General features: G+C 54.1%; 1 protein-coding gene across 1 annotated transcript in view; it reads right to left on the bottom strand.

Annotated features, from left to right (window-relative positions):
- Positions 1-25,163, bottom strand: part of smg1 (SMG1 nonsense mediated mRNA decay associated PI3K related kinase) — a 185,572-nt gene that overhangs the window by 133,142 nt on the left and 27,267 nt on the right. The window contains exons 3-8 of the mRNA XM_072442335.1: positions 19,637-19,786; positions 18,799-18,935; positions 15,983-16,041; positions 13,993-14,206; positions 7,136-7,261; positions 110-182 (exon numbers count right to left, since the gene is read on the bottom strand). Of these exons, the coding sequence (XP_072298436.1) occupies positions 110-182; positions 7,136-7,261; positions 13,993-14,206; positions 15,983-16,041; positions 18,799-18,935; positions 19,637-19,786 (759 nt within the window). The remainder of the gene's footprint in view (positions 1-109; positions 183-7,135; positions 7,262-13,992; positions 14,207-15,982; positions 16,042-18,798; positions 18,936-19,636; positions 19,787-25,163) is intronic.

The raw sequence follows: 25,163 nt of genomic DNA, 5'->3' as shown, positions 1-25,163 counted from the left end.
TCTACATTTCAGATGAAGTAAAAAGTATATACTGTAGAAACCACTTGAGTAAATCAGCTGTAGCTTAAAGATTTCCTTCAGTAACTGAAGTACTTTCCCTGCTCCTTACTTGACACCTGCTGAGTGAGAGTCTGCTTCTGGGTGTGGTCGATGTGCCAGCCCACCAGGATGTCCACTGTGTCCTGTGAGACAAACACCAGTTAGGAGGAGCAGAAGGGCCCTGTGCAGGTGAGGAGGGGGGGAGGAGGAGGAGCAGGGTGAGGAAGAGGAGGAGGAGCAGGGTGAGGAGGAGCAGGGTGAGGAGGAGGAGCAGGGTGAGGAGGAGGAGCAAGGGTGAGGGTGAGGAGCAGGGTGAGGAGGAGGAGCAGGGGAGCAGGGTGAGGAGGATGAGCAGGGTGAGGAGGATGAGCAGGGTGAGGAGGAGGAGCAGGGTGAGGAGGAGGACCAGGGTGAGGAGGAGGAGCAGGGTGAGGAGGAGGAGCAGGGTGAGGAGGATGAGCAGGGTGAGGAGGAGGAGCAGGGTGAGGAGGAGGAGCAGGGTGAGGAGGAGGAGCAGGGTGAGGAGGAGCAGCAGGGTGAGGAGGAGCAGGGTGAGGAGGAGGAGCAGGGTGAGGAGGAGGAGGAGCAGGGGTGAGGAGGAGGAGCAGGGGTGAGGAGGAGGAGGAGGAGCAGGGTGAGGAGGAGGAGCAGGGTGAGGAGGAGGAGCAGGGTGAGGAGGAGGAGCAGGGTGAGGAGGAGCAGCAGGGTGAGGAGGAGGAGCAGGGTGAGGAGGAGGAGCAGGGTGAGGAGGAGGAGGAGCAGGGGTGAGGAGGAGGAGCAGGGTGAGGAAGAGGAGGAGGAGCAGGGTGAGGAAGAGGAGCAAGGGTGAGGGTGAGGAGCAGGGTGAGGAGGAGGAGCAGGGTGAGGAGGAGGAGCAGGGTGAGGAGGAGCAGCAGGGTGAGGAGGAGCAGGGTGAGGAGGAGGAGCAGTGTGAGGAGGAGCAGCAGGGTGAGGAGGAGGAGCAGGGTGAGGAGGAGGAGCAGGGTGAGGAGGAGGAGCAGGGTGAGGAGGATGAGCAGGGTGAGGAGGAGGAGGAGCAGGGTGAGGAGGAGCAGGGTGAGGAGGAGGAGCAGGGTGAGGAGGAGCAGGGTGAGGAGGAGGAGCAGGGTGAGGAGGAGCAGGGTGAGGAGGAGGAGCAGGGTGAGGAGGAGCAGCAGGGTGAGGAGGAGCAGGGTGAGGAGGAGGAGCAGGGTGAGGAGGAGGAGCAGGGGTGAGGAGGAGGAGCAGGGTGAGGAAGAGGAGGAGGAGCAGGGTGAGGAGGAGGAGCAGGGTGAGGAGGAGGAGCAGGGTGAGGAGGAGGAGCAGGGTGAGGAGGAGCAGCAGGGTGAGGAGGAGCAGGGTGAGGAGGAGGAGCAGGGTGAGGAGGAGGAGCAGGGTGAGGAGGAGGAGCAAGGGTGAGGAGCAGGGTGAGGAGGAGGAGCAGGGTGAGGAGGAGGAGCAGGGTGAGGAGGAGGAGCAAGGGTAAGGGTGAGGAGCAGGGTGAGGAGGAGGAGCAGGGTGAGGAGGAGGAGCAGGGTGAGGAGGAGGAGCAGGGTGAGGAGGAGGAGCAAGGGTGAGGGTGAGGAGCAGGGGAGCAGGGTGAGGAGGAGGAGCAGGGTGAGGAGGAGGAGCAAGGGTGAGGGTGAGGAGCAGGGGAGCAGGGTGAGGAGGGTGAGGAGGAGGAGCAGGGTGAGGAGGAGGAGGAGCAGGGTGAGGAGGAGGAGGAGCAGGGTGAGGAGGAGGAGGAGCAGGGTGAGGAGGAGGAGCAGGGTGAGGAGGAGGAGCAAGGGTGAGGGTGAGGAGCAGGGTGAGGAGGAGGAGCAGGGGAGCAGGGTGAGGAGGATGAGCAGGGTGAGGAGGAGGAGCAGGGTGAGGAGGAGGACCAGGGTGAGGAGGAGGAGCAGGGTGAGGAGGAGGAGCAAGGGTGAGGGTGAGGAGCAGGGTGAGGAGGAGGAGCAGGGGAGCAGGGTGAGGAGGAGGAGCAGGGTGAGGAGGAGCAGGGGTGAGGAGGAGCAGGGTGAGGAGGAGGAGCAAGGGTGAGGGTGAGGAGCAGGGTGAGGAGGAGGAGCAGGGTGAGGAGGAGGAGCAGGGTGAGGAGGAGGAGCAGGGTGAGGAGGAGGAGCAGGGTGAGGAGGAGGAGCAAGGGTAAGGGTGAGGAGCAGGGTGAGGAGGAGGAGCAGGGTGAGGAGGAGGAGCAGGGTGAGGAGGAGGAGCAGGGTGAGGAGGAGGAGCAGGGTGAGGAGGATGAGCAGGGTGAGGAGGAGGAGGAGCAGGGTGAGGAGGAGGAGCAGGGTGAGGAGGAGGAGCAGGGTGAGGAGCAGGAGCAGGGTGAGGAGCAGGAGCAGGGTGAGGAGCAGGAGCAGGGTGAGGAGGAGGAGCAGGGTGAGGAGGAGGAGCAGGGTGAGGAGGAGCAGCAGGGTGAGGAGGAGGAGCAGGGTGAGGAGGAGGAGCAGGGTGAGGAGGAGGAGGAGCAGGGGTGAGGAGGAGGAGCAGGGGTGAGGAGGAGGAGGAGGAGCAGGGTGAGGAGGAGGAGCAGGGTGAGGAGGAGGAGCAGGGTGAGGAGGAGGAGCAGGGTGAGGAGGAGCAGCAGGGTGAGGAGGAGGAGCAGGGTGAGGAGGAGGAGCAGGGTGAGGAGGAGGAGGAGCAGGGGTGAGGAGGAGGAGCAGGGTGAGGAAGAGGAGGAGGAGCAGGGTGAGGAAGAGGAGCAAGGGTGAGGGTGAGGAGCAGGGTGAGGAGGAGGAGCAGGGTGAGGAGGAGGAGCAGGGTGAGGAGGAGCAGCAGGGTGAGGAGGAGCAGGGTGAGGAGGAGGAGCAGTGTGAGGAGGAGCAGCAGGGTGAGGAGGAGGAGCAGGGTGAGGAGGAGGAGCAGGGTGAGGAGGAGGAGCAGGGTGAGGAGGATGAGCAGGGTGAGGAGGAGGAGGAGCAGGGTGAGGAGGAGCAGGGTGAGGAGGAGGAGCAGGGTGAGGAGGAGCAGGGTGAGGAGGAGGAGCAGGGTGAGGAGGAGCAGGGTGAGGAGGAGGAGCAGGGTGAGGAGGAGCAGCAGGGTGAGGAGGAGCAGGGTGAGGAGGAGGAGCAGGGTGAGGAGGAGGAGCAGGGGTGAGGAGGAGGAGCAGGGTGAGGAAGAGGAGGAGGAGCAGGGTGAGGAGGAGGAGCAGGGTGAGGAGGAGGAGCAGGGTGAGGAGGAGGAGCAGGGTGAGGAGGAGCAGCAGGGTGAGGAGGAGCAGGGTGAGGAGGAGGAGCAGGGTGAGGAGGAGGAGCAGGGTGAGGAGGAGGAGCAAGGGTGAGGAGCAGGGTGAGGAGGAGGAGCAGGGTGAGGAGGAGGAGCAAGGGTAAGGGTGAGGAGCAGGGTGAGGAGGAGGAGCAGGGTGAGGAGGAGGAGCAGGGTGAGGAGGAGGAGCAGGGTGAGGAGGAGGAGCAAGGGTGAGGGTGAGGAGCAGGGGAGCAGGGTGAGGAGGAGGAGCAGGGTGAGGAGGAGGAGCAAGGGTGAGGGTGAGGAGCAGGGGAGCAGGGTGAGGAGGGTGAGGAGGAGGAGCAGGGTGAGGAGGAGGAGGAGCAGGGTGAGGAGGAGGAGGAGCAGGGTGAGGAGGAGGAGGAGCAGGGTGAGGAGGAGGAGCAGGGTGAGGAGGAGGAGCAAGGGTGAGGGTGAGGAGCAGGGTGAGGAGGAGGAGCAGGGGAGCAGGGTGAGGAGGATGAGCAGGGTGAGGAGGAGGAGCAGGGTGAGGAGGAGGACCAGGGTGAGGAGGAGGAGCAGGGTGAGGAGGAGGAGCAAGGGTGAGGGTGAGGAGCAGGGTGAGGAGGAGGAGCAGGGGAGCAGGGTGAGGAGGAGGAGCAGGGTGAGGAGGAGCAGGGGTGAGGAGGAGCAGGGTGAGGAGGAGGAGCAAGGGTGAGGGTGAGGAGCAGGGTGAGGAGGAGGAGCAGGGTGAGGAGGAGGAGCAGGGTGAGGAGGAGCAGCAGGGTGAGGAGGAGCAGGGTGAGGAGGAGGAGCAGTGTGAGGAGGAGCAGCAGGGTGAGGAGGAGGAGCAGGGTGAGGAGGAGGAGCAGGGTGAGGAGGAGGAGCAGGGTGAGGAGGATGAGCAGGGTGAGGAGGAGGAGGAGCAGGGTGAGGAGGAGCAGGGTGAGGAGGAGGAGCAGGGTGAGGAGCAGGAGCAGGGTGAGGAGCAGGAGCAGGGTGAGGAGGAGGAGCAGGGTGAGGAGGAGGAGCAGGGTGAGGAGGAGGAGCAAGGGTAAGGGTGAGGAGCAGGGTGAGGAGGAGGAGCAGGGTGAGGAGGAGGAGCAGGGTGAGGAGGAGGAGCAGGGTGAGGAGGAGGAGCAGGGTGAGGAGGAGGAGGAGCAGGGTGAGGAGGAGGAGGAGCAGGGTGAGGAGGAGCAGGGTGAGGAGGAGGAGCAGGGTGAGGAGGAGGAGCAGGGTGAGGAGCAGGAGCAGGGTGAGGAGCAGGAGCAGGGTGAGGAGGAGGAGCAGGGTGAGGAGGAGGAGCAGGGTGAGGAGGAGGAGCAAGGGTAAGGGTGAGGAGCAGGGTGAGGAGGAGGAGCAGGGTGAGGAGGAGGAGCAGGGTGAGGAGGAGGAGCAGGGTGAGGAGGAGGAGCAAGGGTGAGGGTGAGGAGCAGGGGAGCAGGGTGAGGAGGGTGAGGAGGAGGAGCAGGGTGAGGAGGAGGAGGAGCAGGGTGAGGAGGAGGAGGAGCAGGGTGAGGAGGAGGAGCAGGGTGAGGAGGAGGAGGAGCAGGGTGAGGAGGAGGAGGAGCAGGGTGAGGAGGAGGAGCAGGGTGAGGAGGAGGAGCAAGGGTGAGGGTGAGGAGCAGGGTGAGGAGGAGGAGCAGGGGAGCAGGGTGAGGAGGATGAGCAGGGTGAGGAGGAGGAGCAGGGTGAGGAGGAGGACCAGGGTGAGGAGGAGGAGCAGGGTGAGGAGGAGGAGCAAGGGTGAGGGTGAGGAGCAGGGTGAGGAGGAGGAGCAGGGGAGCAGGGTGAGGAGGAGGAGCAGGGTGAGGAGGAGCAGGGGTGAGGAGGAGCAGGGTGAGGAGGAGGAGCAAGGGTGAGGGTGAGGAGCAGGGTGAGGAGGAGGAGCAGGGTGAGGAGGAGGAGCAGGGTGAGGAGGAGCAGCAGGGTGAGGAGGAGCAGGGTGAGGAGGAGGAGCAGTGTGAGGAGGAGCAGCAGGGTGAGGAGGAGGAGCAGGGTGAGGAGGAGGAGCAGGGTGAGGAGGAGGAGCAGGGTGAGGAGGATGAGCAGGGTGAGGAGGAGGAGGAGCAGGGTGAGGAGGAGGAGCAGGGTGAGGAGGAGGAGCGGGGTGAGGAGCAGGAGCAGGGTGAGGAGCAGGAGCAGGGTGAGGAGGAGGAGCAGGGTGAGGAGGAGGAGCAGGGTGAGGAGGAGGAGCAGGGTGAGGAGGAGGAGCAAGGGTAAGGGTGAGGAGCAGGGTGAGGAGGAGGAGCAGGGTGAGGAGGAGGAGCAGGGTGAGGAGGAGGAGCAGGGTGAGGAGGAGGAGCAGGGTGAGGAGGATGAGCAGGGTGAGGAGGAGGAGGAGCAGGGTGAGGAGGAGGAGCAGGGTGAGGAGGAGGAGCAGGGTGAGGAGGAGGAGCAGGGTGAGGAGCAGGAGCAGGGTGAGGAGCAGGAGCAGGGTGAGGAGGAGGAGCAGGGTGAGGAGGAGGAGCAGGGTGAGGGTGAGGAGCAGGGGAGCAGGGTGAGGAGGAGGAGCAGGGTGAGGAGGAGGAGCAAGGGTGAGGGTGAGGAGCAGGGGAGCAGGGTGAGGAGGGTGAGGAGGAGGAGCAGGGTGAGGAGGAGGAGGAGCAGGGTGAGGAGGAGGAGGAGCAGGGTGAGGAGGAGGAGCAGGGTGAGGAGGAGGAGCAGGGTGAGGAGGAGGAGCAGGGTGAGGAGGAGGAGCAAGGGTGAGGGTGAGGAGCAGGGTGAGGAGGAGGAGCAGGGGAGCAGGGTGAGGAGGATGAGCAGGGTGAGGAGGAGGAGCAGGGTGAGGAGGAGGACCAGGGTGAGGAGGAGGAGCAGGGTGAGGAGGAGGAGCAAGGGTGAGGGTGAGGAGCAGGGTGAGGAGGAGGAGCAGGGGAGCAGGGTGAGGAGGAGGAGCAGGGTGAGGAGGAGCAGGGGTGAGGAGGAGCAGGGTGAGGAGGAGGAGCAAGGGTGAGGGTGAGGAGCAGGGTGAGGAGGAGGAGCAGGGTGAGGAGGAGCAGCAGGGTGAGGAGGAGCAGCAGGGTGAGGAGGAGCAGGGTGAGGAGGAGGAGCAGTGTGAGGAGGAGCAGCAGGGTGAGGAGGAGGAGCAGGGTGAGGAGGAGGAGCAGGGTGAGGAGGAGGAGCAGGGTGAGGAGGATGAGCAGGGTGAGGAGGAGGAGGAGCAGGGTGAGGAGGAGGAGCAAGGGTAAGGGTGAGGAGCAGGGTGAGGAGGAGGAGCAGGGTGAGGAGGAGGAGCAGGGTGAGGAGGAGGAGCAGGGTGAGGAGGAGGAGCAGGGTGAGGAGCAGGAGCAGGGTGAGGAGCAGGAGCAGGGTGAGGAGGAGGAGCAGGGTGAGGAGGAGGAGCAGGGTGAGGAGGAGGAGCAAGGGTAAGGGTGAGGAGCAGGGTGAGGAGGAGGAGTAGGGTGAGGAGGAGGAGCAGGGTGAGGAGGAGGAGCAAGGTGAGGGGGAGGAGCAGGGTGAGGAGGAGGAGCAGGGTGAGGAGGAGGAGCAGGGTGAGGAGGAGGAGCAAGGTGAGGAGGAGGAGCAGGGTGAGGAGGAGGAGCAGGGTGAGGAGGAGGAGCAGGGTGAGGAGGAGGAGCAAGGTGAGGAGGAGGAGCAGGGTGAGGAGGAGGAGCAGGGTGAGGAGGAGGAGCAGGGTGAGGAGGAGGAGCAGGGTGAGGGGGAGGAGCAGGGTGAGGAGGAGGAGCAGGGTGAGGAGGAGGAGCAGGGTGAGGAGGAGGAGCAAGGTGAGGAGGAGGAGCAGGGTGAGGAGGAGGAGCAGGGTGAGGAGGAGGAGCAGGGTGAGGAGGAGGAGCAGGGTGAGGGGGAGGAGCAGGGTGAGGAGGAGGAGCAGGGTGAGGAGGAGGAGCAGGGTGAGGAGGAGGAGCAAGGTGAGGAGGAGGAGCAGGGTGAGGAGGAGGAGCAGGGTGAGGAGGAGGAGCAGGGTGAGGAGGAGGCCAGCGCTCACCCTGAAGTTGGTGCTGAACACGTGTGGGTAGCAGCGTGCCACCTGCAGGATGCATCGCACACTCTGACACAGCAGCTCTGGAGTGTCCACATTCTCCAGGATGGACTGCAGGTTGTTCATGACCATCTGAAGCACAGCAGAGGTCAGCAGAGGTCAGCAGAGGTCAGCAGAGGTCAGCAGAGGTCAGCGCGCTCAAGGGTCAAACTAAACCAACCTTTGGGCAGACCTATGCATGCATGTTACTGTGGGCAAGAGGAGGACTTTTGAGTGGCACGTGTAGCATCAGAAGTGCTGGAAGTGGCTCTGGCAGCTCTGAGCAGTGACCTCTGTAGGACACACCTCTGTAGGACACACCTCTGTAGGACACACCTCTGTAGGACACACCTCTGTAGGATACACCTCTGTAGGATACACCTCTGTAGGACACACCTCTGTAGGATACACCTCTGTAGGACACACCTCTGTAGGACACAGACCGTCTGTTCATTTGTGTGGTCAGTGAAACAGGCTTGTGCGTGTGCGTGGTCACTTCAGAGACACGACTTAAACATCTCCCTTTCACCCACTTAAGGCCGCAGTTATTTTATTACTTAGTTTACGGATTTTTAAATGAAATAAATATAATTTCAGTTTCAACATATTTTTTCTTCATACATACAAACATTAATATAATAATTCAAGGAAATATGGCGACAAGCATGAAAAAAATAAATGTCAAAGAACACGAATGTGATGAATTTGGCACCGAAGTCTCTTGAGTACGAACAGCGGAGTTGACATTTCAACAGCGTCCACTTTGGAGGAGTCCAGAGGCTTCATCGCTTTGGAGGAGTCCAGAGGCTTCATCGCTTTGGAGGAGTCCAGAGGCTTCATCGCTTTGGAGGAGTCCAGAGGCTTCATCGCTTTGGAGGAGTCCAGAGGCTTCATCGCTTTGGAGGAGTCCAGAGGCTTCATCGCTTTGGAGGAGTCCAGAGGCTTCATCGCTTTGGAGGAGTCCAGAGGCTTCATCGCTTTGGAGGAGTCCAGAGGCTTCATCGCTTTGGAGGAGTCCAGAGGCTTCATCGCTTTGGAGGAGTCCAGAGGCTTCATCGCTTTGGAGGAGTCCAGAGGCTTCATCGCTTTGGAGGAGTCCAGAGGCTTCATCGCTTTGGAGGAGTCCAGAGGCTTAATCACTTTGGAGGTGTCCAGAAGCTTCATCGCTTTGGAGGAGTCCAGAGGCTTTGTCCAGAGGCTTCATCGCTTTGGAGGAGTCCAGAGGCTTTGTCCAGAGACTTCATCGCTTTGGAGGAGTCCGGAGGCTTCATCGCTTTGGAGGAGTCCAGAGGCTTTGTCCAGAGGCTTCATTGCTTTGGAGGAGTCCAGAGGCTTCATCGCTTTGGAGGAGTCCAGAGGCTTCATCGCTTTGGAGGAGTCCAGAGGCTTCATCGCTTTGGAGGAGTCCAGAGGCTTCATCGCTTTGGAGGAGTCCAGAGGCTTCATCGCTTTGGAGGAGTCCAGAGGCTTCATCGCTTTGGAGGAGTCCAGAGGCTTCATCGCTTTGGAGGAGTCCAGAGGCTTCATCGCTTTGGAGGAGTCCAGAGGCTTCATCGCTTTGGAGGAGTCCAGAGGCTTCATCGCTTTGGAGGAGTCCAGAGGCTTCATCGCTTTGGAGGAGTCCAGAGGCTTCATCGCTTTGGAGGAGTCCAGAGGCTTCATCGCTTTGGAGGAGTCCAGAGGCTTAATCACTTTGGAGGTGTCCAGAAGCTTCATCGCTTTGGAGGAGTCCAGAGGCTTTGTCCAGAGGCTTCATCGCTTTGGAGGAGTCCAGAGGCTTTGTCCAGAGACTTCATCGCTTTGGAGGAGTCCGGAGGCTTCATCGCTTTGGAGGAGTCCAGAGGCTTTGTCCAGAGGCTTCATTGCTTTGGAGGAGTCCAGAGGCTTCATCGCTTTGGAGGAGTCCAGAGGCTTCATCGCTTTGGAGGAGTCCAGAGGCTTTGTCCAGAGGCTTCATCGCTTTGGAGGAGTCCAGAGGCTTCATCGCTTTGGAGGAGTCCAGAGGCTTCATCGCTTTGGAGGAGTCCAGAGGCTTTGTCCAGAGGCTTCATCGCTTTGGAGGAGTCCAGAGGCTTCATCGCTTTGGAGGAGTCCAGAGGCTTCATCGCTTTGGAGGAGTCCAGAGGCTTCATCGCTTTGGAGGAGTCCAGAGGCTTCATCGCTTTGGAGGAGTCCAGAGGCTTTGTCCAGAGACTTCATCGCTTTGGAGGAGTCCGGAGGCTTCATCGCTTTGGAGGAGTCCAGAGGCTTTGTCCAGAGGCTTCATTGCTTTGGAGGAGTCCAGAGGCTTCATCGCTTTGGAGGAGTCCAGAGGCTTCATCGCTTTGGAGGAGTCCAGAGGCTTCATCGCTTTGGAGGTGTCCAGAGGCTTCATCGCTTTGGAGGAGTCCAGAGGCTTCATCGCTTTGGAGGAGTCCAGAGGCTTCATCGCTTTGGAGGTGTCCAGAGGCTTCATCGCTTTGGAGGAGTCCAGAGGCTTCATCGCTTTGGAGGAGTCCAGAGGCTTCATCGCTTTGGAGGTGTCCAGAGGCTTTGTCCAGAGGCTTCATCACTTTGGAGGTGTCCAGAGGCTTCATCGCTTTGGAGGAGTCCAGAGGCTTTGTCCAGAGGCTTCATCGCTTTGGAGGTGTCCAGAGGCTTCATCGCTTTGGAGGAGTCCAGAGGCTTTGTCCAGAGGCTTCATCGCTTTGGAGGAGTCCGGAGGCTTCATCGCTTTGGAGGTGTCCAGAGGCTTTGTCCAGAGGCTTCATCGCTTTGGAGGAGTCCGGAGGCTTCATCGCTTTGGAGGAGTCCAGAGGCTTCATCGCTTTGGAGGAGTCCGGAGGCTTCATCGCTTTGGAGGTGTCCAGAGGCTTTGTCCAGAGGCTTAATCACTTTGGAGGTGTCCAGAGGCTTCATCGCTTTGGAGGAGTCCAGAGGCTTTGTCCAGAGGCTTCATCGCTTTGGAGGAGTCCAGAGGCTTCATCGCTTTGGAGGAGTCCAGAGGCTTTGTCCAGAGGCTTCATCGCTTTGGAGGAGTCCAGAGGCTTTGTCCAGAGGCTTCATCGCTTTGGAGGAGTCCAGAGGCTTCATCGCTTTGGAGGAGTCCAGAGGCTTTGTCCAGAGGCTTCATCGCTTTGGAGGAGTCCGGAGGCTTCATCGCTTTGGAGGAGTCCAGAGGCTTCATCGCTTTGGAGGAGTCCAGAGGCTTCATCGCTTTGGAGGAGTCCAGAGGCTTCATCGCTTTGGAGGAGTCCAGAGGCTTCATCGCTTTGGAGGAGTCCAGAGGCTTCATCGCTTTGGAGGAGTCCAGAGGCTTTGTCCAGAGGCTTCATCGCTTTGGAGGAGTCCAGAGGCTTCATCGCTTTGGAGGAGTCCAGAGGCTTCATCGCTTTGGAGGAGTCCAGAGGCTTCATCGCTTTGGAGGAGTCCAGAGGCTTCATCGCTTTGGAGGAGTCCAGAGGCTTCATCACTTTGGAGGAGTCCAGAGGCTTTGTCCAGAGACTTCATCGCTTTGGAGGAGTCCGGAGGCTTCATCGCTTTGGAGGAGTCCAGAGGCTTTGTCCAGAGGCTTCATTGCTTTGGAGGAGTCCAGAGGCTTCATCGCTTTGGAGGAGTCCAGAGGCTTCATCGCTTTGGAGGAGTCCAGAGGCTTCATCGCTTTGGAGGTGTCCAGAGGCTTCATCGCTTTGGAGGAGTCCAGAGGCTTCATCGCTTTGGAGGTGTCCAGAGGCTTCATCGCTTTGGAGGAGTCCAGAGGCTTCATCGCTTTGGAGGAGTCCAGAGGCTTCATCGCTTTGGAGGTGTCCAGAGGCTTCATCGCTTTGGAGGAGTCCAGAGGCTTTGTCCAGAGGCTTCATCGCTTTGGAGGTGTCCAGAGGCTTTGTCCAGAGGCTTCATCGCTTTGGAGGAGTCCAGAGGCTTTGTCCAGAGGCTTCATCGCTTTGGAGGAGTCCGGAGGCTTCATCGCTTTGGAGGTGTCCAGAGGCTTTGTCCAGAGGCTTCATCGCTTTGGAGGAGTCCGGAGGCTTCATCGCTTTGGAGGTGTCCAGAGGCTTTGTCCAGAGGCTTAATCACTTTGGAGGTGTCCAGAAGCTTCATCGCTTTGGAGGAGTCCAGAGGCTTTGTCCAGAGGCTTCATCGCTTTGGAGGAGTCCAGAGGCTTTGTCCAGAGGCTTCATCGCTTTGGAGGAGTCCAGAGGCTTCATCGCTTTGGAGGAGTCCAGAGGCTTTGTCCAGAGGCTTCATCGCTTTGGAGGAGTCCAGAGGCTTCATCGCTTTGGAGGAGTCCAGAGGCTTTGTCCAGAGACTTCATCGCTTTGGAGGAGTCCAGAGGCTTCATCGCTTTGGAGGAGTCCAGAGGCTTCATCGCTTTGGAGGAGTCCAGAGGCTTCGTCCAGAGGCTTCATCGCTTTGGAGTCCAGAGGCTTCATCGCTTTGGAGGAGTCCAGAGGCTTCGTCCAGAGGCTTCATCGCTTTGGAGGAGTCCAGAGGCTTCGTCCAGAGGCTTCATCGCTTTGGAGGAGTCCAGAGGCTTCAGAGGCTTCATCACTTTGGAGGAGTCCAGAGGCTTCATCACTTTGGAGAGTCCAGAGGCTTCATCAGAGGCTTCATCAGAGGCTTCATCAGAGGCTTCATCAGAGACTTCATCAGAGGCTTCATCAGAGGCTTCATCAGAGGCTTCATCAGAGGCTTCATCAGAGGCGGTCATCGCTGCTGCTGCAGGTGGTTCCATGAGATTGCGGTCACATGTTTTGTCGGGCAGGTGTCTGTTTAGTACATCTACAACTGTATCATCCCCATCACCACTTGCATATTTTTTCAAGACAATATGGCCTCCAGAATGTACAGTCATGTGAAACTACGCTCAGAGCGCGCTGAGCGGGCTGTGCACGTGCACCCCCCCTGCTGCAGAAACTAGCTTTAAAAATCTCCTTTGACACGGCTCTGCCGAGATGGAAGCGATGCGAGCCGAGCTGATGACGCTGCAGACCCAGTACAAGAAGTAACATCCTGGATTTGGAGTCCATGTCCTGTAGACCCAACCTCTTGTGAGGATCTCAGGAGGAAAGGCCAGAGAAGATACTGACTGGGTGGTAAAAGTTCAAGGAGACCTCTTCTTTGCCCCAGATATTTCATTTCATATTCAGCAAAGTTCTACCACATTTGTGAGGAATTTGGGAAGAGAAAACTGAGACATGGGTTTTCTTTCCAGGAGACTCTTCTGGCAACTTCCCAAGGTAAAAAACACGTGCTCAGAACACCAGGAGCAGCTAAGATGGAAAACACAGAACTGAACAGCAACGATAGCTGGAGCCACCAGCGTGAGGCTTAATGCTCCATGTTGGAGCTCTGCTTTAGCACATCAACTCTGTCTGTCTGTCTGTCTGTCTGCATCCACTCATCGGACTGACATGTGGGAGAATGGATTCATGGGACAATTGAAATATGTAGAGGGCAGTAGGGGGGCGTGGTGAGCCGGGGGGGGCGTGGTGAGCCGGGGGGGTGGTGAGCCGGGGGGGGGGGGGGGGGGGGCGTGGTGAGCCGGGGGGGGGCGTGGTGAGCCGGGGGGGCGTAGTGAGCCGGGGGGGGTGGTGAGCCGGGGGGGCGTGGTGAGCCGGGGGGTGTGGTGAGCCGGGGGGTGTGGTGAGCCGGGGGGGCGTGGTGAGCCGGGGGGGGGGCGTGGTGAGCCGGGGGGGCGTGGTGAGCCGGGGGGGTGTGGTGAGCCGGGGGGGCGTGGTGAGCCGGGGAGCTTTGGGAAGCCCTTCCCTCCACCGACCTGATCATTTACATGATTGGGTTTGGGTTCGCTGCATGTTTTTAGCATGTTTTTAGCATGTTTTTAGCATGTTTTGTCCTTTCATTGGTTTCTCGTTTTTGTAGTTCTTGTGTTTATATGTTGTGTTTGACCAGAGCGTTTAAAGACACTCGAAAATAATTAACGGCAAAATCAGTACTATCGAAAGTAGCATCCAACCGTTAACGGCATTTTGAACCCAATTAAGCGATTAAAACCCATAATCACAGGCACGCGTCATCATCCCCCCTCCCGCGCCCTTCCCCCCGGCTCCGCACTGCTCGTGTCTCCCTACAAGCCCGGAGTTTTTCTGCTTCGATTTACGAGGAAACACGGTTCAAAGAGGCCCAATACTTCATTAATGATATCGCACTCTTTACTATTATCACAATGGTGAAGGTTTATGTGGCAGTTGATGCAGCAACCGGGAAAATAAACGGAGAGAAGTTCTATCAGATACCGAAAAACAAGGAAATAAGAGCGCGATGGACATAAGACTTTTATTTATATATATATATATATATATATATATATATATAGATCTATAGATATATCTGTTCTGCGCACGCTGTAGAATAAACACCAGATTTATTTAGGCTCAAAGTAGTGTTGATCTGAAGTTCTATCGTTTCGCACTCACTCGTGCGGCAGGAGCGGCGCACACAGCTGTGGGGGACACACTACGTCACGGGTGGGCGGGGCACACACACGCTCTGAGACTACGTCACGGGTTGGGCGGGGGAGCCAGATGGCTCTTCACAAGGGTGGGGGCGAATATCAAACCAAGCCGTCTACATTTCCGGGTTGGTGAAGGGTCCAAGGTCTGGGTGATATTTCTGAACTATTATGTTAAGGGTGTTGCACAACACTTATTATTATCAATTCTACACTTAGGATGGACTACCAAACGTGAACAAAAGCATGTTATGGCACCTTTAATAAGCCATGACAATTTAGTGCAAACGGATTTATTTTGGTTAAAAAAAATAAAATGGAAAGAAATAACAATGTTACTGTGATGATCGTGACAGGAGTGTTTGGACCTGACCTGCATGACATGTGAGAAGGCCTTCCTCTCCCCAGCCGCCTCCAGGGCCCGCTGTGCTGCCACCAGGTAAAGCAGCCGCACCTCGTCTCGCGTGCTGGACGAGAACTTGACAAAGAGCCACTTGAAGATGCGCTCGGCCTCGTAGCTCAGGACGGTGCAGAGCAGACCCAGGCAATAGGCGGCGTCCTGCCTCAGCTCCCACAGGAGTTTACTGCTGAGAGGGGCACAAGCACGTTCAGTCAGCCTCATGTGGGCACAAGCACGTTCAGTCAGCCTCATGTGGGCACAAGCACGTTCAGTCAGCCTCATGTGGGCACAAGCACGTTCAGTCAGCCTCATGTGGGCACAAGCACGTTCAGTCAGCCTCATGTGGAGGAGGAGGGCAGGGAAATATTCTCAAGGTGATTTGTCTGTGTCGCTCCCTCTGTGTCTCTCCCTCTTTGTCCCTCCCTCTGTGTCCCTCCCTCTGTGTCTCTCCCTCTGTGTCTCTCCCTCTGTGTCTCTCCCTCTGTGTCCCTACCTCTGTGTCCCTACCTCTGTGTCCCTACCTCTGTGTCTCTACCTCTGTGTCCCTCCCTCTGTGTCGCTCCCTCTGTGTCGCTCCCTCTGTGCCTCTCCCTCTGTGTCCCTCCCTCTGTGTCCCTCCCTCTGTGTCTCTCCCTCTGTGTCCCTCCCTCTGTGTCCCTCCCTCTGTGTCTCTCCCTCTGTGTCCCTCCCCCTGTGTCCCTCCCCCTGTGTCCCTCCCCCTGTGTCCCTCCCCCTGTGTCCCTCCCCCTGTGTCCCTCCCTCTGTGTCCCTCCCTCTGTGTCCCTCCCTCTGTGTCCCTCCCTCTGTGTCCCTCCCTCTGTGTCCCTCCCTCTTTGTCCCTCCCTCTTTGTCTCTCCCTCTTTGTCTCTCCCTCTGTGTCTCTCCCTCTGTGTCTCTCCCTCTGTGTCTCTCCCTCTTTGTCTCTCCCTCTTTGTCTCTCCCTCTGTGTCCCTCCCTCTGTGTCCCTCCCTCTGTGTCCCTCCCTCTGTGCCTCTCCCTCTGTGCCTCTCCCTCTGTGCCTCTCCCTCTGTGCCTCTCCCTCTGTGTCCCTCCCTCTGTGTCCCTCCCTCTGTGTCCCTCCCTCTGTGTCCCTCCCTCTGTGTCCCTCCCTCTGTGTCCCTCCCTCTGTGCCTCTCCCTCTGTGTCTCTCCCTCTGTGTCCCTCCCTCTGTGTCCCTCCCTCTGTGTCCCTCCCTCTGTGTCCCTCCCTCTGTGTCGCTCCCTCTGTGTCGCTCCCTCTGTGTCCCTCCCTCTGTGTCCCTCCCTCTGTGTCTCTCCCTCTGTGTCCCTCCCTCTGTGTCTCTCCCTCTGTGTCCCTCCCTCTGTGTCCCTCCCTCTGTGTCCCTCCCTCTGTGTCGCTCCCTCTGTGTCCCTCCCTCTGTGTCCCTCCCTCTGTGTCCCTCCCTCTGTGTCCCTCCCTCTGTGTCTCTCCCTCTGTGTCCCTCCCTCTGTGTCCCTCCCTCTGTGTCTCTCCCTCTGTGTCGCTCCCTGTGTCCCTCCCTCTGTGTCCCTCCCTCTGTGTCGCTCCCTCTGTGTCTCTCCCTCTGTGTCTCTCCCTCTGTGTCCCTCCCTCTGTGTCCCTCCCTCTGTGTCCCTCCCTCTGTGTCTCTCCCTCTGTGTCTCTCCCTCTGTGTCTCTCCCTCTTTGTCTCTCCACCTTTGTCTCTCCCTCTGTGTCTCTCCCTCTGTGTCTCTCCCTCTGTGTCTCTCCCTCTGTGTCTCTCCCTCTGTGTCTCTCCCTCTTTGTCTCTCCCTCTATCCTTACAGCTAACCAGTGTCACATTGGCCCAAGGGTTAGGGTTTCAAAGAGGTTGTGACCCCTGTGTGCGTGACCCCTGTGTGCGTGGGCCCCGTGTGCAAGGGCCCCGTGTGCGTGGACCCCGTGTGCGTGGGCCCTGTGTGCGAGGGCCCTCATGTTTGAGGCCAGGAGCCGCTCTGTGTCAGTACTGTTCAGACTCTTCTTACCTCTCGTTCAGAATGTCGTTCAGGGTGCTGAGGATGTTGTCCAGTTGTTTGCCCAAAGTCTGTGACACAAAAGAGGAGATTGTGATGACATCATGATTCTTCACTGTAAATACTGCAGTTTACATCGTGTCCATTGCAAACCTCATGCAAATGACACACTTTACTTCCTGTTGAAAACTGCAGAACTGAGAAGTGACACTCCAGCCTTAATCTGGAACTGTGAATACCTCATGCTGAAGAGACAAGTGTAACATAAGTTCATTCAGTGGATTTAGCGTCATACGTCCCCTTTAATATGTCATTTAAGGTCACATCATCCAAACTGAAGCGGACTGTTGGATTGGGGAGCGATTAAGCAATACTCTTTGAACCAATGTCAACAATCTGTGTTTGTGTGTTCAGTCACATTAGTGTGGACACAGTCATGTTCAGACTTTATCACACTCTGACCTGATCTGTCCAGGTTTGTAGAGGATGTTTTCCTCAGAGCATCATCACAGAAGTTAGTTTTCTTGTTGTTAGCTCCACATTAGCTCCACTTTTAGCAAAGCTCTAACGTCTACAAAACCATCCAATTTCTTTCTTCCACACGTTTCCCAAACCACACGTCTCTTTCCTCGCTCAGACTTCTGCTCTGAGGTGCGTAAGTGCTGTAAAGTGCGCAAACGCGCGTCGTCAGCACTTCTCCCTCGGCAGCACACACAGCACTGAAGAGCCACCCGGGGGAGGGGCGGCCACCAGTGGCATTGTGGGACATGTAGTTTTAGCGATAAAAACTAAAGTTACGGATGTAACTGTGGTTCTATGAATCTATTGATTTCCCCCCCCCCAGTTTTATAAAAATAGATATAAATTAAAGCCGCAAGCGGCAATGATCGGCCCTCGCCACGCAGCCGCCACGCCGCACGAGGAGGGGGCGCTAACGCGCCCCGATTGTCCTTTTATTACATCTACTGCTGAATCTGTGACGCTGTCACATCTTCTCCCCTTTGTTTTACAATCAAAAAGCAATTTTATTTTGAATTCTTGGCAAAATGTGCGGCTTTGCCGCACAGACACCGTGACTTTTTGAATAAAAATGTGAATAACTTTTGATGGTCCTGAAGATGAGTCTCACCAAATTTCAGGTTAATAGGGCTAACGCCCTAAGAGGAGTTTGTGAAAGTATAAAGTGTAAACATGTTCTGGCGATTTCCCCATTGGAATAACGTGGGAGGTTTTGGTCATCGCTACGGCAACGCCATAACAATTATGACATGGGTCTCATTGACTTTTGATGGGGATTTCCCCATTGGAATAACGTGGGAGGTTTTGGTCATCGCTACGGCAACGCCATAACAATTATGACATGGGTCTCATTGACTTTTGATGGGGATGCTACAATTGAGTTGTGTGTCAAATTTCATATAATTTCGCAAAACTAAACATTTAACCTCCATATAAAATCTGTAGGGGGCGCTGTGGCGCCAAATTAATTTATTTCACTTCAAGTAGGTTTAGGGCAAAGAGTTTAACAACTGATTCTAATTTGACGCAATTCGTCTTTATCTGCGCAAACAGCAGAAATGTTAAATTTGGGAGATTTTTGAAATTCTAGCTAAAGTTTGCGGCTTCGCCGCTCAGAGACCGTGACAGGTATCAATGTAATTTGAATAACTTTTGATGTCCCACTCCTCAGTACCATTTTCACCAAATTTCAGCTTTTTAGAGCCAACGCCCTGGGAGGAGTTCGTAAAAGTACGACATTTGGAAAAACTCCCGAGTCATGTTTAGCCATTTTTGAAGCAATATGGCCGACATTTTGTTGGGCGGACGGTGTTGCCGTAATAATATTTTTTACTTCTCTTGTCACCATCTACCTCTGCGCCAAATTTCATGATTCTACGATCAGATTTATTTGGGGTCATTTCCCATCTTTCAATGCATTTTTGGTACATTTGGGGGCGCCGACGCGCCAATTTTTTTTTTATTTTAGAAAAGGGAAATAGCCAGAATGTAGAGAGGCACGATTTTTAGAGGTGTGCAAATTTGTGTGACTTTTCGTCAATGTTCACTGGGTGAAAAATAGGGGGGTTGGTCCCGAGAAGAAGAAGAAGAAGAAAGAATAATATTCCGATGCGAAAACAATGTTTCCCATTTTTCAAATATCATAAACTATACATTTTCGGAAAGCACTCGCGCTTTCCTACCTCATGGTGTGGGTCCCTGGTCACTGACGGGTACTTTCGTTAATTTTGAGTGGGCTCCGCCCACTTTGTGTTTTTGGCCCTCTATACAGTAATAATGTTCAATTTTTGCATTACATGCTTATATGCACGGAACATGCAAGAGATGGGGAACGTATTCGTGAGCTACTTAGCGCAAATTAGTGCTTTATGTGGGGATGACGACCGCCAATGTAAAGTGCTCGTTTAGTGCGCACTTTTGCACGGGCTTCGCCAGTTTACAACGGTAATGTTCCATTTTCCTACTACTAATTAGTATGCACGGGACGTGCATGAGTGAAGGAGTGCGTTAGTGAGTGTTTGGAAGTGGGCGAGCGCTTTGCGCTCGATTTCGTGCGCACTATGTGCGCACTTTCGCAGCCGTGCTTCGCACGGCCTTACGGGACTAATAGGCCTCTCGCCAGCTTGTGGCGCTCGGGCCTAATTAGAAATGTTCAGCGGGCCGGATTAAAACGCTTGGCGGACCGGATGTTTGACACCCCTGATTTAGACTATTTAGAGGAAATAATGAAGACTAAACCATGACTAAAACTCTTGATTCCAACCAGACTTTGTGAGTGTGGCTGACATGGAGAAGTGAAGCACACCCACCGTTTTGCTCTCACTGTGGCTGATGAAGTCCTTGAGCTGCTTGAGCGTGGCCAGCCTTCGGTCCCGGTCATCCTCTCGGGACACTCTGCGCAGCAGGTTGGACAGCCGGGCCTCGTCTGAATGAGGCATGCTCCTGTCTGCAGCGGTCAACAGGTCAAAGTCAAATTCAAGAAGGCCACACACATACAATCAAGCTAAAGAACACACTTTCCATATATGTAATCGTTACACTAAGCCTAAGCTTCTTACAGTTTCTGGTGTGCCCCCCTGGGAGTTCAAAAATGTATCCACCCCCCACATCCTCGAGAAATAGTACGAAAAAATAAAAGAGGGCTGCAACGATTACGCTAGTAAATCAAGTAATTCAATTACAAAAAAGCTTCGATTTTTATTTTGTTGTCTCGATGATTCGTTTAATTTACATATATCATTAAAAACAGGTGAATCTGTGGTGCACGGCGCGCACATTACGACTTTTGGTGCTTTTGTTTCTAACGTAGTTCTCCTGGAACCTGCAGGAGCTGAAGCACACCAGAGGAGAGAGCGGCGTGTTTGAAGCTCACGAGTGCGACCTGGAAGAGTTTGGTTGTTTGAGCTGTAACTCTGAAATCATTTCACAGCATTAGCTCCGTGTGCTGTTCACTTTAGCCTCCGTGTCTTCACCCCTTCATCGCAGACTTGTTTCACACTCAGCCCTCTTTCACACAACAAACTGCTTCCCAGACACACTTGTGAGTCTAAAATACACCGCATAACATTTTGAAATCCACGTTAGCACATATACATGACCTCCAAGAGAAGACAAAAAAGCTGCATCCACACCCGCCAAGAGTCTTACCCTGTGATTTCCTCATGTCCTTTGTAGCTAAAGCACGGGATCCATGCTTAAAGGGAGTGGAATCCGTTGTCACGTCATTGGGCCTCAACTCTTGCCCCAGCGACTTCCAATCAACTGTAGTATCACCAACATGACCAGCGCCATATCCACCTGTGACACACACAGCTGAGGTCACCGTACAGGACACAGTGTTTTCTCACCCATTGGCAAAACTGTTGAGGAGCTGAGAATATTTAAATATTAACAAACAGTCACTTGAATTTCATTCATTCATCTTCTACAACTTGTTCTCGTTAGGGGTTATGGGTGACCGGAGCGGGGAACACTCTGGACAGGACAAGGAAGAATTTTATAATAAATAACAAAATAAATAAAATAAAAGGAACACAGAAATACAAGATACAGGGGGATCACACAAACAGTTAAGTCAGTTTTGGGGAAAAGCCCGGGCTCATATGCAGGGATGGCATCCATCCGACTTCGGAGGGTACATCCCTATTAGTTCGGAATTTGACCGATAGTCTTAGTCGTGTTAAGTGACCATCTAGGGATGAGCCCCGGGCGCAGAGCAGCAGTTTAAGACGCTCCTCTGTCGCTGAACTCTCGCCCGTTCTGTTACATGTGAAGTGTTCAGATTCAAGACAGATAGAGACTGTGTGTGTCCCTCATGTCCCTCGTGTTCCTCGTACAAATAATGCCAAAAAGTCACATCTCAGAAAAAATATTTCAGGCGTCAGACCAAATAACTTAAGGAAAATAACAATCACAAATGACACAAATAAACAAATGAATAAACACGTAAAATGTGGACTGCTAAACATTAGAGCAATTTCCTCCAAATCGCTCTTAGTTAATGAATGAATTAGTGACTATAACATAGATCTTCAGCTCGAACTGAAACGTGGCTTCAACAAGACGACTACGTCAGACTAAATGAGTCCACCCCACCCACCCATGTTAACCCCACCCACCCATGTTAACTTTCAGACTGCCAGGAGCACAGGCCGAGGTGGTGGTGTGGCAGTGATCTCACACTCAAGCCTACTCATGAGCCCTAAAACTAACAATGCATTTCACTCATTTGAAAGCCTTATGCTGTCAATCACATGTCCAAATATGAAAAACCAAAAAGGAGTTTTGTTCATAGTTTTCTACCGACCTCCTGGTCCCTATTCAGAGTTACTAACAGAGTTTTCTGACTTTATATCAAACTTACTCGGCTGCAAACCGTCCCAGTGCATGTTGCAGGTCCGGGTTTGATGGCGCCATAAGGACATCGTCTGCAAACAGCAGAGATGAGATCCTGTGGTCCCCAAACCGGACACCCTCCGACCCCTGACCACACCCTCCGACCCCTGACCACACCCTCCGACCCCTGACCACACCCTCCAACCCCTGACTGCGCCTAGAGATTCTGTCCATAATTCTGTCCATCGGTTTGCAGCCAAGTGTGAAGCGGCTGGGATGAGAATCAGCACCTCCAAATCTGAGGCCATGGTTCTCGACCGGAAAAAGGTGGCTTGCCCGCTTCAGGTGGGTGGGGAGTCCTTGCCCCAAGTGGAGGAGTTCAAGTATCTCGGGGTCTTGTTCACGAGTGAGGGAAGGATGGAGCGTGAGATTGACAGTTGGATCGGTGCAGCGGCCGCAGTGATGCAGTCGCTGCACCGACTGTTGTGGTGAAGAAGGAGTCGAAAGACAAAGCTCTGGATTTACCGGTCGGTCTACGTTCTGACCTCACCTATGGTCATGAGCTTTGGGTAATGACTTAAAGGACAAGATCACGGATACAAGCGGTCGAAATGAGTTTCCTCCGCCGGGTGGCTGGGCGCTCTCTTAGAGATAGGATGAGGAGCTCGGCCACACGGGGGGAGCTCGGAGTAGAGCCGCTGCTCCTCCAGCTGAGGTGACTCGGGCATCTGTTCCGGAGCCTCCTGGGCGCCTCCCTCGGGAGGTGTTTCGCCCCGGAGGAGTTGGAGGAAGTGTCTAGGGAGAGGGAAGTCTGTGAGTCCCCGGATAAAGCGGAAGAAGATGGATGGATGGATATCAAACTTAGTGTTAGCCTGGGATAAAATAGTTATAGTTGGAGACTTTAATATCCACGTGAACATGAGTGATGACTCTCTCAGTAATGCCTTCAGCGCCTTGTTAGACAGCATTGGTTTCACTCAGAATGTAAATAAACCGACTCACACTCACAAGAACACTCTGGATCTTGTCCTAACGTATGGAACAGAGATTAGTGACCTCATTGTCCTCCCTCAAAACCCTATATTGTCAGATCATTTCCTAATTACCTTTCAGTTTATTCTTAAAGATCATCCAGTCCCACAAAATAAAGTTATAATGAAAAGGACAATATCTGAAAAATCTATCTCAAAATTCAAAGAAATAATGGAGCCAATATTCAGTGACATGTCATGTGATCGTGTCATGTGATCATGTCATGTGATCATGTCATGTGATCATGTCATGTGATCATATCATGTCATGTGATCATGTCATGTGATCCTGCTGAGAATAGTTTTGATCAATTTGTCGACTTGATGTTGCAGCACCATTAAAACAGAAGGTCATTAGGTCAAAGCGCCTCCCCATGGTACAACCAAGAACTGCGTTCACATAAAGAGTTAGAAAGTTAGAGGGATTATTTCGTCGCTCTCACACAGAAGAATCTCTAAAAGCAGGAAAAGTTGCTCCTGTCCTATCAGCAGCTCTGTGTGAGGCCCAAACCAGATATTATTCAAATCTAATAGAAGTCAAAAGTAACACTCCATTTCTTTTCAGCACTGTAGCCATGGTGACAAACTGTCACAGCAGTAGAGCCCTCACTCCCAGCTTCTCTCAGCTCTGATGATTTCCTATTTTTTAACAATAAAATAAAACATTTAGAGATAAATAAGATGAAATTACGCCCGTTATTAGCCCTGAACTAGCCCAAGCTGTAAATCTAACGTCTCATATAAATCCACCTGTAAACTTAGAAAGGTTCACAGCTGTTGATCAAGAGAGATAACTTCAGCCCTTATGTCCTCTAAAAGCTCAACTTGTGTCCTAGACCCCATTCCAAGCAGACTCCTCAAAGACATTCTCCCCCTAATTATAGACCCTATTCTGAATATAATAAATACTTCAGTAGAAAGTGTTTATGTTCCACAGTCCTTCAAACATGACGTCATTAAACCTCTTCTGAAAAAGCCTAATCTAGATCCTGAACTATTGTTAAACTACAGACCTATTTCAAATCTTCCCTTTGTCTCTAAAATCCTTGAAAAAGTTGTAGTAAAACAGCTTTGTCGCCCCCTACAGGACAATCACTTATGTGAAGTTTTCCAGTCAGGGTTCAGAGCCCACCACAGCAGGGTTCAGAGCCCACCACAGCAGGGTTCAGAGCCCACCACAGCAGGGTTCAGAGCCCACCACAGCAGGGTCCAGAGCCCACCACAGCAGGGTTCAGAGCCCACCACAGCAGGGTTCAGAGCCCACCACAGCACTGAAACTGCACTAGTTAAAGTCACAAACGATTTGTTATGAGCCGCTGATGATGGACTGGTCTCAGTCCTGGTTCTGTTGGACCTCAGCGCAGCGTTTGACCATCGACCACAACATTCTACTGCAGAGGTTAGAATGTGAGGTTTAAATGATTGGTATAGGTTTAAATCCTATTTATCCAATAGGTACCAGTTTGTTAATGTAAACCAGAGCTCCTCACCTTGTTCTAAAGTAACTTACAGTGTGCCACAGGGATCAGTACTCGGTCCAATTCTGTTTACTCTCTATATGCTGCCGTTAGGTCACATGATCAGGTCACATGATCAGGTCACATGACATTAACTTCCACTGCTATGCAGACGACACTCAGCTGTATTTATCAATGAAACCTGATCAGAGCGATCAAGTAGACAGACTTAGTGCTTGTGTGAAGGAGATAAAAACCTGGATGACACTAAACTACCTGCTTCTTAACCCTGAAAAAACCGAGGTCATTGTGCTTGGCCCTAAGCATCTACGAGACGCTCTATCTGAGCAGATAGTCACACTGGACAATGTCAGTGTAGCCTCCAGTTCTACTGTAAGAAACCTTGGAGTCTTATTTGACCAGGAGCTCTCATTTAAAGCTCATATAAATCAAGCTTGTAAAACAGCCTATTTCCATTTGCGCAACAAGAGCCAAAATCAGAAGAATCCTGCCTAAAAGTGAAGCCGAAAAACTTATCCATGCATTTGTAACGACTAGATTAGACTACTGTAACTCCCTGCTTGCAGCGTGTCCTAAAAGCTCCATAAAAAGCTTTCAACTGGTTCAAAACCCAGCTCTAAAGATTACTAACAGGAACAAAAAGAAGAGAGCACATTACGCCGGTGCTGGAGTCTCTTCACTGGCCCCCCGTCGAGTTTAGAATCAAATTTAAAATACTCCTCCTAACTTATAAAGCCATAAATGACATGGCCCCTCCCACCTCAAAGATGCTATAGAACCATATCATCCAAACAGAGCTCTTCTCTCTCAAAATGCTGGCCTTCTGGTGGTGCCAAGAGTCTCTAAAAGTACTGTAGGAGGTGGAGCCTTCTGGTGGTCCCAAGAGTCTCTAAAAGCACAGTAGGAGGTAGAGCCTTCTGGTGGTCCCAAGAGTCTCTAAAAGCACAGTAGGAGGTAGAGCCTTCTGGTGGTCCCAAGAGTCTCTAAAAGTACTGTAGGAGGTAGAGCTCCTGTGTTATGGAATCAGCTCCTGTCTATGTTAAAGAGGCCGACACAGTCTCTTCATTTAAGTCCAGGCTTAAAATGTTCCTCTTCGAAATTGCTTATGGTCAGACTAGTTAGGAACAGAAACATAAACCCACAGCTTTAGCTACGCTGCCCTAGGAGCAACTGTGCTGGGGGAAGTATGACAGCTTGAGCACTATCCTCTTCTTCTTCTGACTACTTATGCTATCAAACAATATTTATTTTTTAATTTCACTTGCAAACTGTTCACTGCCTTCTTTGTCTCACTCCTGAGGACCTGTGGACCCAGATGCCCCTCTCCTGGTGAAGTGGTCCCTGCCCCGTGTGGACGGTCCCTCATCTGCCTGAGGAGTGGGTCCAGCTCCAGTCTCGAGTCTGTGAGAGTCAGGTCTCTCCTTCACTCTGGAACTCCTCCAGGTTTCTACTTTCTCCCAAGGAGGTTTTTTGTAGTTTTTCCTGGCCGAGAAGGAGAGTCTAAGGACAGAGGACCCTGGGACATCGTCCCTCGCCACCACAGACATTGTTGATTCATTTCTCCCTGTGGCCCTCAGAGACAACTGTTGTTGTGATTTTGGGCCTTACAAAAAATGAATTGAGTCTAGGCCTGAACAGGCATAGTGGTCCCATTTTGTCCAAAGTCTATTAAATGTGTCCGTTTTCAAATTTAGTCCAAATGTATTACCTCATTTTTTTGAAAGCCAATTCTAATGTCGGTACAGTCCTTGTACAGTGCTTGATTGTTGGTGGAGTTTGTGATGGCTTGTTCCTGCAGCCAGACGTTTGAGAGCGCATTTAGCATTCACT

The sequence above is a fragment of the Eucyclogobius newberryi genome, unplaced genomic scaffold (genome assembly GCF_026437365.1).
Source record: "Eucyclogobius newberryi isolate DKJ021-1_F unplaced genomic scaffold, fEucNew1.0.hap1 SCAF_13, whole genome shotgun sequence".
NCBI lineage: Eukaryota > Metazoa > Chordata > Actinopteri > Gobiiformes > Gobiidae > Eucyclogobius > Eucyclogobius newberryi.
This window is presented reverse-complemented; position numbering and strand designations above follow the sequence as displayed.